General features: G+C 40.2%; 1 protein-coding gene across 4 annotated transcripts in view; it reads left to right on the top strand.

Moving 5' to 3' along the window:
• The window catches only part of fhod3b (formin homology 2 domain containing 3b), an 81,710-nt gene that overhangs the window by 12,190 nt on the left and 53,143 nt on the right, over positions 1 to 16,377 (top strand). For all 4 annotated transcript variants that reach the window (XM_035672077.1, XM_035672078.1, XM_035672080.1 and 1 more), the window contains exon 3: positions 1,401 to 1,465. In XM_035672077.1, the coding sequence (XP_035527970.1) occupies positions 1,401 to 1,465 (65 nt within the window). The remainder of the gene's footprint in view (positions 1 to 1,400; positions 1,466 to 16,377) is intronic.

The following is a 16,377-nucleotide window of genomic DNA, read 5'->3' as shown; positions in this document are numbered from 1 at the left end:
GGGGGGGGGGTTGTTGAGCAACTCTACCTGCTGTGCTCTTGTCTACAGTTGTCTACTGGGGTTGTTTGTATGCTTCTTTGGTTAGTTGCGATGTTAAAGGCATGATCTGTGATCCAAAAAGGGTGGCCCCTCGCCACCAGAATTCAAAACGTGGGATTGTAATGTGCTTTATCTGTCAAATGTAGACAATGCAACTACTAGATATCTGACTAATTATGTATGTTGTTACTATTATGTTATTGTTGTTTACATTTGGGATGCAAACACAAGCAGACACGTTTAGTTAGGACTGGCTTAAAAACACAAGGATAAAGCTGATATTTTTTTAACAACAATCAACAATCAACAATCACACTAGCAGGTCACACTGTTCAGCTGAAGCCTGATTTACTTTATTTCTGCCATAGATTGATACCATTATTGTCCAAAAACTATGAAAAACACAATGAGCCACAATGTCGCACTAGATTTGTTCCTTCATTACCTTGAACATGAGCAATGTAGTTTATTTTGACTCAATCCTAGTGCCCTACTGACATTAATACCCACTAACGCAGCAAGTATGTATTATAATCCACAGCTGAAAACAGTTCTCTAGAAATGTACTTAATCCTGTTAGAGTAACATTGGTTAAAATTACAGTGCCCAACTATTTAAGGAAATTAGTAGCAATGATTGAGCTTGTGGCCGGCTGCCACAGACAGGGTAGGAAGGCGGAAAATATTGAGAGACGTCATAGAACACATCATTGGTTTGGCTTATCCTTTAAAAAGGCTCATTTTACATCAAACTTCATATACAAATTAGAGGGTGGGCTATCCTTTGTATGACTTTGTATGCTCTCACATTCACTTTCACGACTGAATAGAATCGGGGTACATTGTTGTTGTCTTTGTTTTGGATTGTCATTCAGGCATTGTAAGCAGTTGACAGGATGGTGATAGGGTCTCGGCATATCTCCATTAACACAGGGGGCTGAGTTGACCTCTAAGCTGCTCCCATCCTCTAATTTTATCTTTGGAGACCTTTCCCCTGTTCTGTTCTGCGTCCTGTTCCCTTCTTGTGTTCAAACTGCAAATATTGAAGGTTTGGGGTAACACTAAACGGTACAATTTGTTGGAAAAGAATTTAGCTCGAAGATTATTTTGCAGCTTTGCACGGTAGCTCTTTTTACTTTCTTGTCAGCACTTGCCTGCCTCTCGCATATTGATGGCTGCCTCAGATTCAGATTCAGACAGACATTCTGTTTCTTTATCTTGATACAGTTGTGTGTGGACACACCCGACACACACGCACACAGGCAAAAGCATGCTCACACACACAAAAATTTAAATAATCATGCTTGTTTAATATCCAATTAACTTTTTTCTTTGTCCCCATTTGTCTTTTTCTCTTCACAGGAGAGGCAAGAAACACAGCATTATTCTTCGAACACAGCTCTCCGTCAGAGTTCATGCTTGCATCGGTGGGTAATAAACTGCACTGTAATCTAAACTGTACATTTGTCACATCTCACTTCATGATGGTCAATTTATCTTTCTCATTCTATATCAACTATGAGGTACAAGCTTTAATTACCTCCATTACCAGTGGATTATTTTATTGAGGTCCTTGTTGAATTTACACAGTGGCAGTTTTGGGAAACAGCCTAGAATCTTAATTTGAGTGAGAATTAATGGCGTTTCAACAGCACTGTGAAAAACAGAGCACTGGCACAGAGCAGAGACTGAAAACATTTTATGTCTTTGGAGTTACTGTGTTCTGTCACTTTGTTTTATTGGGCCTCCTGGTGTCTTTGAGTAATGTGAAGGAACTAGCACAAGGAGTTGAGTGAAAACACATGCAAACATGGATGCACGTGGCATGCGTGCAAACACACACACACACAATTAACTTATCAAAAGTTGTTTTGTTATTAAGGATGTTAATTGCTTAAGCTTTCACTAACAATGTCGAGTTCCTGTTTTAGCCTTTACTTTTCCTGCATCTCTCTGGCAAGATGTAACTGATAAATAGGTGTTAATTTTTTTGCTACCTTGTTTAATCCATGCACAATGTAAGAAATACATGCACAAGCCCTTGTAAAGTAATTTGCCAGTGTCTTGTAGGGTTTGTTAACAAAGAACACTGTAGTTGTCTGTAGCAGATCATGGAGGAGCTCACATTCTCACACAGACACACAGTGCCTCCTCGACAGTCTTCAAGTGTAAAAATAACCCAATGCCTGGAAAAGCTATTAGTCAGTAAATTGTCAAAATTTGGTTGTTTCTCTCTAAAGCAGTAGGAGTACACGAAAGGCCGAGACATTTTTAATTTGAATGAAGTCACTATGATAGTCGTTTTTGGTTATTTATTCTACCTGCTGATTCATGACGTGTAATACAAAAGTTTGGAAAGTCCAGTGGGTCTTTTACATGACAGCTCATTCAACGAGTGGTAAGACACAAAAGAAATGAGAATGACAGTTTTTGCTTCATCTTGATGAGGTCTAGTTTGCACATGTTTACAAAGAGGATTTCTCTTTGATGCTTTTGACACTTTAATTATGTAACTGAAACAGTAAACCTATCATGTATTATATTATCAGGTTTTTCAAAGATTGCTAAATTCCTATTATATAATATTGTTGGGAGATGCTCCCTGATGTTATAACACTGGATACCTAAAAGACATTTCCAGTCTTTGCCTGATGTGACTATTTGGCTGAACCTTGTCCACACACTACGCTGAACTGGCTTTACCTTATTCTCTCCTCCTGCTGGTGCTTGGCTTAGCTTAGTGGAGCCTGGGGAGTGGCAAACAGACTTGCCACTCTTTTCTAAGTGGATGATGACCCTCTTTTTCTCTAAGTTGACAGCCACCTGTTGCCCTTCTCTAGTCTAGTCTAGTCTTCCTCAGTGACGGCCCGCGTGGCTAGCTGATTTATTTCCTCCAAGCGAGGTGGTCACTGTTACTGTAACTTGTCCAGACATTTGAGCCTAATTTTATCTGACTAGAGGGCTTACCTCGTAGCCCCATGAGTGCAGAATTACTGGGTGATTTTCCTGTTCCACACAAGAGATAATTCGTTAGTCTTCCAAAGACAAATGGCGTGGTATTCTTTAGGCTGTGCACTTGCACTGTATTAAGGGATTGAGCATTGCCCTGCTGTCAGTTTATAAAGACCAAAGTGTCCCCAAAGAGGAGCCCACTTATTGTCAGTTTTTTTTTGCATACTCTTTTGTCTTTCTATAATGAGAGATGTTATGCTGTGAAAAAAAGCTGCGCTCTGTTACAATGACTTTCGTTGGGAGAATAGCCAGCACAAAATGTGCAGAGGCATCAGGGTGACTTTAACACTGATTTTCAGAGTCTCTGGAAATCATTTGGAAACGCTCCTTTTGTTTGAGTCCGACAAGCTTGAACTAATAGCACCACTCTTGTGTTAGCTTTAGGTCAAAGGATACTTGTATTAAAGATTGCAAGTGCTGTTTGGATGTGATTCTTTTAATGTTAAATAAAATCTCACATTTTGAATGTGCCCCCACTTAAGATTGGGAGCTAAATGAGCACACCCACATAGTAAAGATATGTTGTTTAAATCTCAGAGGCCTCCTCCATTAACATGACTGATGAGTTGGTTAAAATCATGTATGTAATCTGTGTCTTGTGGAAAACCCATTACATGTATTTTAAGTTTTAGTTAAGTAGTACATAACTTATGTTGTTTATGTTAAATGTTTTTTTTGGGATTTCTCCAAATGTACACATCACAGAACTAGGTTTCAGTGTGTGTGTGTGTATGTGTATGTCTGTGCGGCAGTGTGCTTGTGTCATGAACCACAGCAAGACTTAATCCAGGCTCCCCTAATCATAGTCATTAGCACTCACATACACATATGGTTTTATATGGACCAGGCGGAAATCTGTGCATCCGAGTCAGCGGAGGAAGGAAAGTGCTCACCCAAAGAGCTAATAGTTTATTAAACTACTTTTTACCAATCCACCTCTTTCACAGTGATTTGTTGTAAACACAGTAAAGAAGTCCAGGCTCTTTCTGTATTGTCTGCTGGAGTATATAACCCTGTACTCCAAATGAAGCCCTAATTACCACATTATTAATTAGGGTTTTAGTTTCAGATTATTAAAGTATTTCTGATTGGCCTCCAGTATGAGCCTTCCTGGAGTTCAAAGGCCAAAATCCATGTTCCCAGATCATACATATAGTGACTATAGCTGTAATAGTGGATATTTGTCGGTATGCGTGTTATACTTGATGGGTGCATTGTCCTTTCATGGAGAAATAAAAAAAGATTACTTTTGAGTTTATTTGTTTTTGTCATTAGATATCCAGTAGTGGTGATGGTTTGATCTTTGTTTATATTTGTTTGACCAGCCTGGGATTTAGAAAATAAACTCAACTTGTCTCTCTCTGCGTGTTAGCATTGGCCACAGCCTGTTTAAATTGCCGGGCTGTTATTGTTGTCGGTGGACTAGATGTGGTAGCTAGGGCCTGATTAAAGCAGTCTTGTGCTTATTTTAGTGTTGTCTGCAAGTACAGCAGGTCCTTGTCTTTTGTGTCATTTTGTTTCTGAGACAGCCTAAGTCTCTGTGATGTGACGGTATGGAGAATTCAAGACGGGGAGAGAGACAGGGAGAGACTTTAGTGTGGGCCGCAGAACGTTTAAGTGCGGATACCAAGTTAAGAATTAACAAATGTCACATATGTTTTGTAATCATCAGCAGCTTTTGCAAAGTAGGGTCTCCAAACAAGCTTTTCTTGAGTTCATACAGATGTACAGTCAGAAGCTCTGCTCCTCTTGCAATTAATGACATTTATGCAATGCTGGGCTAACATTTGATGTGGTAAATCTATCAACTGCAATCCAGAAAATTCTCCTTGATCCCCAGAAAATCATCTTGAACTCACATCCATACTCTTGCAAATCATTTTATACAGAGCCAGCTGTACACCAGTCACACATTAGATTAGTTGGTGGCATAAAAGTTTATAGCAAGTAGTTATTATTCACAACTGTAAAAAATCATTCATTTGAAAGCTGAAATTTGTTGGTATTCCTCTTTAAGAGCAGGTTCATCTGTCAACACATTGATCCCAGCTGAGGAGTGACAGCCCTAATCAGAGGTGACACATTCTTAGTGGATTATCTGCCTTGTGTTTTACAACCTCTTATAATCCGGGCTCAGCGCATGATTCATTGTGACCGCTGTTGACTTACGTTTCTTTTTTACGCTATAATTTTGTCAAATTGGTAGTTTTGATCATCAGGTTGACAACTGAAAACTCTGTGGTTGTTAAGATGGAAGAGGATGAGCAGTAAATTCTCCACGAGTATCCCTCGGCAAACCATGTTGGGAGATGAGTTCTTGGCAGCTAACAACATAGTTTCATGGAAAAATACACTGTTAAGTTTGGGCCTTTTCAATGCTTGTTTATCCAATTAATGTATTATTAAGTGTGTGTGTGTGTGTGTGTGTGTGTGTGTGTGTCTACTGTGTGTGTGTGGGATGTCAGCACATTGACTTAAGACAATAAGATCACCTGCGGGTTATGGTGGTGCTCCCAACCACAGTGCCTGTCTTTTCCACACCCTCTGCCAGATCTGCACTAAGCCATCTGCAGTTATGTGAACACACATAAAAAACAATTCCAGTAGGTAACCTGCCTATTAAAAAGAAGATCAGCTTGTTGAAATGTCTGCTTTCATTTTGTAAATAGCCAAGAGAGTTAATTATGCCTGTGGTTATGACAGTCTGTATTATTGCTCTATCACAATGAACCTTTGAAATGGATCACATGCAGAGTCAAAGTAAAGCAATCAAACCAAATATCTAGTCATGCCAAATGAAGAATAATTAAAAACATGCATATCACATGGCGCCCATCAGAGACAGAGGAAGATCAAATGGCTTGGTCTCTCCTCTCTTTGACTTCCTGCAAACAGACCCCAAAATGGGATCATGGACTTATAGTCACCCCAAAAGGCCAAGCAAAACAACACTATGCCAAAGAGGAGAAATCTGAGGCAGCAAAACATCTCAAGAAGAAAAAGCGAGTGGAGTGGAACTTGCTTTTTTTTAAATCACAGCTGATAGCAAGACTAGATCAGTTTCGGTTTGATGGTATCACTCACCTCACACTTTCTCTCACTCCTTTTTATATACTCTCTGTTGGCCATGAGCCCAACAGCCCCACGCAGACAGATAACAACATAGCTTAGGTTAATGCATCGTTTATGGGCAACAGTACAGGACAAAGTTCCCCTAATTTTATACCTGTGTTTCTGGGTAGGATTAGGGCAAATTGTTAGCTCTTTGCTTCAAATACTGTACAAGGTTATAGATTACTATAACATTAATTCATATAAGCACACTCATATGCTCGCGTTCACATGCACGCACTCATGCAAAGGCATGCACATATTAAGAAGTCATCTGGTTCCAGTTGTAAAGCCCCTCAGTGCGGCTCCTCGCCGATCCAAAAGAGAGCTATCTACGTTTTCATCCAAGAGGGGAGTATTTTTTCCTTGCTGTGTTTACAGGATAGAGGGAGAGTTGTGAGCATGCAGCCTGACCAGGGGACAAAACTGTATTCCTGTGGATTGCTAGGAATCCTATAGCCTCATTATTGAGTTTTCACTACAGTAAATTATGATATTCTGTTCCTTCTCCATTTTCTTCTGACAACCAGCCAAACTCCTGTCAGAAAATCAGATTCTGATTCAAAATTGGTATAACTTACATTTTACAGTCAGCTCATAACAAAATGCAGTTTGTCAAAGTGGCACATCACAACATATGAGTTGGACTGCTAAGGCTGGATGCCATGTGAACCCGACCACTCTCGGGTTTACCACTGCTGTGAGACTGGAGCAGTCCTTGTTGAAGTGGACAGGTGTATAACCTCAGTAGCCACAGCCTTTAAACAGCTGACTTCTCGTAGGAAGGAAAATTTGGAAGGAATCTGAGTTTGTTTTTCCTGAAACCATTTTATTTGATGTCTGCAGAGAATTGTTTATTGTATATTTACACAGGGCCTATGATGGTTTAGAGCTGAGGTTTGAAGTGCCTCTGCACAGCCAGTGTTTGCCCTCTCTCTGTATCCTTAACGGAGGGAGGACGAGCACACTGAGAAAACACGCGGAAGTTGTAAATACCATAATGGTTTTTATATTTATATATTTTTCTGTTTTTTTTGAGGGGGGCATTTCTTGCTTTTATTGATAGAACAGCTCAAGATGGACTGGAAAGGGGGACAGAGAGAGGGGATGACATGCAGTCAAGGGCTGCAAGTCAGACTCAAAGCCATAGCTGTTGCAGCAAGTACTCAGCCTTGGTACATGGAGCCACAGCTCTACCAGGTGCCTGTTTATGCATTTTATGCTCCACTAAATGTAACTCTATACAATATGTCTACATATGGCACCAGAAGAGCAAAGAATGCCACTGAAGGCTTGTCTGGTTGGAGATAGTGATTTTGCTCTGCTCCCAACTGGCTTCAGTAAAAGGTTTGACTGAGCTAGATGGTTTGTTGATCTGATTGGAAGTTTGCCTGTGAAAAACAGTGATAGACCGATGGTTCATCCAATAACCTGCCAATTGCCTTACTTTTCCCAACAATTTCTAACTACTAATTACTTCTCAGATATTTCTGTGTAACAAACCATCTGGTGCTGTCAGGTTAGTGGTTATAGTATATGGGCATGAAGAATTTGAGCGCCAGTATTGACGTAAAAAAAACCCTGACCTATAACTCAGTACCCTACTGGCCTTCAGCCAAATCCCAGTGTGCCATGGAATTCCATCTCACATCCTCTCTCACATGTCATGCTGGCTTCTTTTCTTTCCTTCTGCTTTGATGTCAGTGTCTTTGTAAGGAAATGTCTCTTTCCCCCTCTGTATCTTTTTGGAGAATATAAGAGATGCCTAAGAGAACCAAAACACTTCATATTTTCTCTGTTTGTCAGTACAGTAACTGTCACTCATCCAGCGTTCTATGAAACAGCGTTGTTATTTCTTCTCTCACCTTGGATCAAGTATTGTTGCCACAGCTGGCTAGCTTTGAATCGTTTACGATTGCCGTTTTACTTTGAAGGAGGATTTATTGGATTTTTGTCACATTCATGTGCAGAGATTGATTTGGTCTTTAAGCTGACATCAGCTGGAAAAATAAAGATTGACATGACTTGTTTAGGCCTGAGTTTAAAGGGACGTGACATTTCTGCATAGCTCCATTTTTAAATGGTGTCCAAATTGGACACTGGACTCTTGTATTCAAAAACTATTTTTACATTACTGCACAAGCCGTCTGAATCACAGATTCTCCACAATCAATGTATGCGCTGTCTCTTTCTTTATTTAGTAAATGAAAGACTTGGGGGCAGTGGTCTTCCTATTTCTGCCTTTGCTTCTTCCTCTCTCTGACTTGCCAGCTTCTCATGTATTCAGCACATATGATGACGTAGACCGAGGAACCTTGCAGATCTTATGTTTCTATTCTTTCAGGACAGCAACAGTAGCAGTGTCATTTCATGGTGTAAGACAGATTAACAATGTGCTGTTTTTATCTCTCCATGCCTCCACTCTGTGCTGTAGCACTGGAACACCTGTGGCTGCCCATATTTCACATTGTATTGTGGTTTTTGGGCCAACAGAAACTTCAGGGATGTTAATCATGAGCGATTTGGCAATGGTAGAAAATACGTGGCATTTTGTGGTAATGTGTTAATGATTTGAGAGCCGTCCACTCGTGTTCTGGTTCACAACAATGTAACCACCTGGAGGGAAGGCATGATGCACAGCTGTGGAATGATTATGGATATTGCAGACCATATTGTGATCCATTGTAAATATTAGCTAGGCCATCTAGGGTATCTGTTTGTCTTTATCAGCTTTAAACATGTTCAAGGCCAAGAAACATAGTTGTTATTTTTAGAGCTGATGTAAGCTTAAGTCCAGGGCAGAAGTGGAATAAGTAATATTTAGATAATAGGGCCTTTAATGAAACATAATATCCTTTTCACTTTTAACCGCACAATAAGTCATTTTCTATCCACTATATTGAGGTGAGGGAGGCATTCAGGAGTGACAACGTAATTTTAAACTGAACAGGAGCAAGAAGTTAAGAAATAAATATTTCACAGATATTAGACTTGTTTAAAGAATCACAAAGGATACTGTCTGTAGCATGAAAATTAAATACCTTTTCATCAGATCCAAAGTAAATTTTAAAGGAGCTGTATGTAAGACTTTTTTCTTTAAAACATTTAAAAATTAACTAAAATTATCAGACAGTGTTAATATGTTTGCTGGGTTGGCTGTTTATTGAAAGAAAGAAAGACCTATGGGAGGGACTGTGTATTTCCTTGTTTCTTATGATAGGGTTATGGTGATACCCTGAACCCAGTTTGTTTGGAGTATGAATCCAACAAGTGGCCAGTTGTTACATATAGCTTATTTTAAACAATCAAAAGTAACTGCATTGTTCTCACTTGGCTTTTGATGAAGGCCGCAACTGAAGCTGAAATACTCAATTATCTCACCTCCATTCCAGACATTGTCAGGTGATTGGAGAGTCCAGTTGAAATAAAGAGCTCAAGCACCAGGAGAATCCCCTCTTGTAGCCCACCCATGGCTCTGAAGGGGACCACTCAAAGTGGCCTTAGCAGAAGAAGATTGGACAACCTTTTGTTGCGTCCTTCAAAGCTGTGGAAAGGAGCCATACAGTAGATGGAGAACACAACAGAAGAGGCCCCAATGCCTTGTGTGAATTTTGGCCAAGAGCCTACTTAATCGGTTCAGGCATGTTGGGCAGTTGGGATGTCTCTATCTGGTTACAAGAGGATTCACAGTGCCTGCCTGAAATGCATGTCACACATGGTAGTGAAGTGTCTTACAAATGCAGAGCATGCAAATCATATTGGCATGTGAAACAAAGGAGCATTTATCACTAATAGACAGATGGAACTGAGAAAAATTACAAATGGAATATACTCTTAAATTCAACAATAAATTGTCCAATTTTGTGGGCAAAAAAAATAAAAAATTCAGCACTAATTACATTTGAACAAACAGCTTACCCAATATTCCTCCGTGGTGAGAGTAAAAGAAACATTGTCTGCTTTTGCTTAGTCTGGGTTGTAAGGAGGAGTGAAAATCTCTATTGGTATAAACCATAAGTGATGTTTCATGAAGTTGTGAGGAAAGCGAGCCATGTTTACATCATTGTTGTGGTTAAAGCTGTGTAAAGTTAAGTCTCATCTTTCAGTGAATATGTCAGACATTGTTGTGATCCATTCAGATCTATTCATATGTGTTGTATGGTGGTTTTCTCAGCGGTCACTTAAGGATCATTGAACATACAAAACGCTAAAATGTTTTGCTTGGACCTCTTGTTTATAAGATAAAAGCCTGTATATAAGCCTTTAATCTCTGTGTTTAGAAATGTGAAAAATGTTTGAATCTCTCCCAGTGTCTGGACCTCAAAATTCAATGACATCAGTGGCTGTTCTGTCTGATCGTTGTATGATGAATGCCTTTTGTATTAGCGAGGTTCAGCACAAAGCTAAGAGAGGGCGTGTAGGCTTTCATTCAGAATTTGCTGTTCACACACATAGACACTGGATACGGGGGGTGGACACAATATACAAACAACAGTTCAATAAAATAGATTGCAATTGTCTTTCCTTTTTTGTTTTTATTTTCAATGGTGGGGGTCGGGGTGTAAATGGGACTACCTTGAAATATAATGCAACCCAATGCAACACCACTGCAAACTAAAGCCTCAATCAACAGCTTTGTGACGCATCAACAAAAATTACACCAAGGTTTTACAAAAAGAGCATCATGTTGTTTGGATTTTATTGGTGTCAGACACAAGAAATTTTAAGAAAAAAATTACTTTTTACTATGCAAATATGAAACTTCATGGGCAAGTCAAATTGAATGTCAACTAGCAGTCTTTGTTCTTTAAAAAAGCTCTGACTCAGCACTTCAATTGTGAAGGTTATCAAAAGCTACAAGGGGCAAATAACTTTTTTCAGTTAGGCCAAATGATCTGCCTCCAACTCAATGGCAATTTGCCAACAGAAACTGTAAAATAATTGGAATTGTCATCCCTAGTAAAAAGGAACCATGATGACACATCGAAGCTCAGTGAAGATGATAGATGGGCAAGTAACACGATAATAGTCCAGTGCACAAAGCCGGGCTGATATAAAATGTAAAAACCGGGCCAGTGAAATAAAAAGGCACTTAGGTTGAGTGGTCACCTGTATTCCTAAATCCAGTATGCAGTTTGCTGACCTGATGACATGGCCTTGGCAGAAGTATAACCACAGCAGATATTTTTCAGTCAATTAAAACACAATCAATACACAATACAATACAAAATACAATACATCCTCTCATACGAAGAGCTATTATAATCAAGACTTTAACACACTGTTGTCTGGAGAGGCAGGAAGTGCAGAATCCATTCAATGTCTTTATGCTACAGACCACTGGTGACCTTACGTGGCGCAGATGGCGAATCATTTTTTTGGTGCACTTCATGAATACAATCATTTTAATTTAGTTTGGCTGCTTCATGCAAAGAATACAATCTTATATGTCATCATGAACCGCATATTAGCCCCAGACTACCTCCTAACTTTCCACTTCTGCAGCTGAAGACAGCGTACCGTAGCAGGCAACAGGAGCAGCTGTGTTGGAAGAGAGTCATGGAGGAAGAGGAGTATGGTTACTTTTCTTTTCTGCTCTAGAAAGAGCAGACTGCTAGGTTCAGTGTTTACTTCAGAACAGAAGTCGGGATCATTAAGTCAGAGTAGATGATCAGTGTGTGGTGTAGTTGCAAGACACTGTTAGACAGTTAAACAGCTTCGGATTTACACATTTATGGCACTTTTTACCATGGCTACATGCAAAAGAATACCTACCCCTGGTTATTCATCTTCTCATTTATTATTAGTCACAACACATAGAAACTGATGGATCATTAGGCGTGTGAGCTTATTAAAATGTCATTATCATTATTAGCTTACAGTGGGTGCTCTGTATTACCCAGAATTTATTAACACAAAGTTTCAAACATTGCCAAAAAGTCTACACATGCTGTGCACACACCTGCTTTCTGACAACCGCTGTCTGCTCCGCTTTGTCCCTATGAGACTCTGTCACAGGAGAGAGGCCAGACTGCATACGCAAACACATTCATCAAATTTTGATCAGACCAGCTAGAGTCCAGCCATACGAGTGACTAATGAAAATGTTTATGGTGCTTGGCAGATTTTTACTCCCAATCCCACAATTTCTCCGAACAGCCAAATTCTAGAGCCCTGACATTAAGAAAGGAAGAAAACATACTGGAACAGACCAACTCTCATACAGTGCACACTATATGCACTGAATATATGTCCTGAAATAACTTCTGCTATGATTTGGTGCTATGCAAATTAAACATTTTTATTGAATGTGTACACAAGTGAGCATACATGTTGTACTGTTACAAGTGATTCTGTGGAGTCCAACCGATATGGGATTTCTGAGACTGATACAGATTTTAGAGGGGAAAAATGTGCAGCTTACCGATGGCTGGTGGCTGATACAGTGAATTTTTTAGCTGGAATGAAAATAGATCTTTTCTATGTGGATTGTGCATCGATATGACTGCAAAGGTACTCAGAAGGCTGCTTTTTTCAATAAATAATTGTATCTAAGTTAAATATTCTTTAACGTGTTAAATAATTGAACATATACATTGTCATCAAATTCTAGTAGACATTACTGAGAGCTGCTTCTTCTAGCTTACTCTTTGCTGCTTGCCACGGTATTGTATTTCAATACGATACTGATACGTCTGCAATAGGCCAATATTGACTGATAATATCAGCCATACATCAGTCTCTAGTTGCCAATACAAGCTGTTGTGCTTTGTGGTTGTATCTGTTGAGCTATTGTTTAGTTTTCCCAGTGAGGGAAAATAAAAAATATAGCAGTAAAAAAAGAGTTACAATACAGTAACTGTGTTTTGCTCACAGCTGCAAGATGCTTTTTGTCAGTCTTTGTGCATAATTTCCTGTTTTAATCATCCTCCCTGGAACAAATGTAACCATTGAGACTTTATTAACATAACTCAATATCAAAACTTCCTCACCTGGATGTCTGAACACAACATAGTTTCAAGATGTTTTTTCCCCCAATTCATTCTGATCAGTAAAATTAGACTGTGACCTCGAACTCCCAGCAGTCAGCTGTTGCAGGCTACAGGAACTCCTAGACTACCTAATATGACACTAAAGGAGACCCCCACTCTGCAGTGTGCTGCCATCTGAGACCTTTGTGTCTCAGCATTTAGAGGAAGTTTTCAAGCTCAACCTGCCAACCAGCCATGTGCTTCTGCCGGGGCTTGTCCTGGGACAGACACTATCATTTCACTTTATTGGAACAAATGCAGCTGGTATATTCTTCAAACTTGGCATACAATAATAAGAGTTAGATGAAAGGAATACAATTGTTGGGGTGTGACTACATATGTGTTGCCATTATGACATGTATTACTTAGACAATATGAATAAATGGAGGTAATTTAACCACAGTTTCAAGACAGAAGAGTGTTTTTGATGCACAGATGTTCAATATGAATGTTTGTTCATGATACTAGTTAAGGTTCTGTTCCATTTAGTGTAGCAAAGACTTTCCAGTGAGCTAACATGCACAATAGCAGCACCCTGACTCTGTTTACAGAACCTAACATTACTATCATTGGGAACACCTGTGTTTACCCTGCTATTGAATGTCAAAATCATTCCATTTCAGCTCTTTTCATGGGCTGTCTTACACGAAGGACATGCCACATTGTTCTGCTTTCCTTGACAAGTTAAGGGTAGATCTCCTATCCCTGACAGCACAGAGCCAGGGTCAACTGGGGTTAACCCCGTCTAACCCTCTGGGCCACCTGGAGACCCCCACTACACAGCTCACAAGGATTATCCCACACCCTCCTACACATGAGTTGGACACATAGTAAGGGCCACAGAGGTCATTTCTGTCTCTCTCTCTCTCTCTCTCTCTCCCCTTCTCTCTCTCAGCCTTTGATGCTTCTGTTCTAGGATGCTGATCCTGTAAATGCTATAGGATGAAAGGACTGGTTTGGCACAGGCCTGTGTGACCTGTATAGCTTCGGCTATGGGAGCTGGCTGCACTCCTTTTTGTTTGGGTCGACGCTTGAGGGAAGCTGTCGCCCCTGAGGTCAGCTGGCAGGGGCGGGTTGAGTGACTAGAGGGCCACCTCCTGTCACCATTAAATGATTTATGGAGAAGAGACACAATCCCAGCTCCTGTAAGCTACTTTGAATGCTGGAGCTATAACATCATTTTAGTCCTCTGCGTTCCTCTTTGGTGTTCAGAAGGGGCATAGCTGGAAATAAAATATTTTAAAGGGACTGTTTGGCATGAGTTGTGTTGACTTCCTTCCAAGACATTACCTTTTAGACATACTGTAGATACCTGCTCCCCTCAGAGAGACTTTGTTAGGTAATGGTAATGTTTGGCAATGGTAAAAGTTTCAACCATTTTTTCTTTTTCTTTTTTCATTGGCACAAAGAAGAAGAAGGTTAAGTGGAATTCAGTCTCATGTATTTCTTCCTGTGGAAAGTTCCTGAATAGGAGAAATGATATTTCATTCCTAGTCTGGGACATTTCACATATGTCAGGTTTTTTATGGCTTAATTTTGCATTAATCTGCTGCCCCGTATTTTTGCGCTAAACCACTTTTCGTGCCCCCCCCATTTCTAAATCGAGAAAGATGGTTTTAGTGGGAGAGAAAAAGACATGGAGGAATGTTCCCCTGCTAAGACGTCATGTGGTGTATGACTGTGCACACCGCCAGGCCGGGCTTTCCAGGCCCTCTCAGAGGGACAAGCCTTTCCTGGAAATCTCAATTTACCTCTGAATAATAGAAAAGGGACAATATATCACACACATGTACTTCTACATGACACAGGGAGTTATTAGGGAACAGGAGCTATTAATGAAGAGTTGCAGTAAGACGAGGAATGCACTTATAAATGCACTTGATTTGTTTGGCTTTTTTGGTATTTGATGACATCCTTATTATTATTCACCTTTGGTGTCATGTTATCAACCGGGCTGACTATGCTGTGTCTGGTTCTTTATCCTCTGAGGGCATTTCAAGAAAAACACTATTCTAACACATTTGGTCCCTGTTTCTCTCATCTGTAGTAACTAACTATAGACCTTGAAGGCATATCACATAGTACAGTGCTATGGATCTAAGTAGATGTTTTGAGCCAGCTCTTTTTCGTCTGTTCCCCATCAGGCAGGCTGCCTCAGCAGGGCCTCAGCCTGCCCGTGAGTGGAAATCTTTGGCCCGTGTTATCTTTGGAAAGTGTCGAGTCCACAGAAACCCAGGAGCATGGAGTCCAGTGTCAGCTAGACATCCCAGGCTCACTAATACTAAGGAAAGATGGAGACGTTGTGCTGCACCCGAATGCAGATGTGTTGGAGAAAGCAGTAGAAAATAGCACAACAGTTGATAAGTATCAAAGGACTATCTATACTGTTGTAGCAAAGAGGAAACACTTCCTGCCTTCCTGGTTATTTAACTGCGTCTGGGGAAAATGGTTCAGTGTTGCAGTTTATTGAACATTTTTTTTGGAACAACACAAACAACAAAGCCATGTTTTAGATGAAGGGAAATGATGAGCACTCTCTGACACTGAGAGCTACTGTACATGGTCCAACGAGAGGCTCCAACATTGGACGTTGCTTTCAGCTGACACAGTTAGAGCTTTTTTGTCATGAAAAAGCTCAGGGAATGTGGGACAAAGAGCTCCATATGTGTAGTAGGCCGTAGTGTAACCCAAGTCCTGTAGTGAGGAGGGCCTCATCCACTTAATGCAGGAATCCATCTCATTCTGCCTGTCTATATTGCTGTGATTTTTCCCTTCATAATGACCCCTAAAAGTCAGCAGGAGATTGCATGGCCTCCTATACATTGTGCATGTTGTGGCGGGGCATGACAAATTAGCACCCTGCAGAAATGTTGAATTTCTATGGATGTTTGTCTCATCAAAACAGCATGGCCATTTCCTGACTTGGCAAGCAGAAGGCTCTGGTATAATGGAACATTCATAAGGCTCTCAAGCAGGGACAGTTTCTCATCAGATCTACTGTTTTCTTTTGATGCAAGGGCTTATCTCATTATTATTATACAATTTCATACTTTTTGAGCTAAGCTGGCTGTGCATCCCATTTGGAACCACATGAAAGTACACTGTATAATTAAGTAAACCATAGTACACTGTGTAATACGATGTATTCTATGTTTAACTCTTGAGTGTCTGGTATCGGTTTCTAC

The sequence above is a fragment of the Morone saxatilis genome, unplaced genomic scaffold (genome assembly GCF_004916995.1).
Source record: "Morone saxatilis isolate NCDOM2014 unplaced genomic scaffold, NCSU_SB_2.0 Contig24, whole genome shotgun sequence".
NCBI classification, from domain to species: domain Eukaryota; kingdom Metazoa; phylum Chordata; class Actinopteri; family Moronidae; genus Morone; species Morone saxatilis.
The sequence above is the reverse complement of the archived record's forward strand: the minus strand, read 5'-3'. Positions and strand labels throughout refer to the sequence as shown.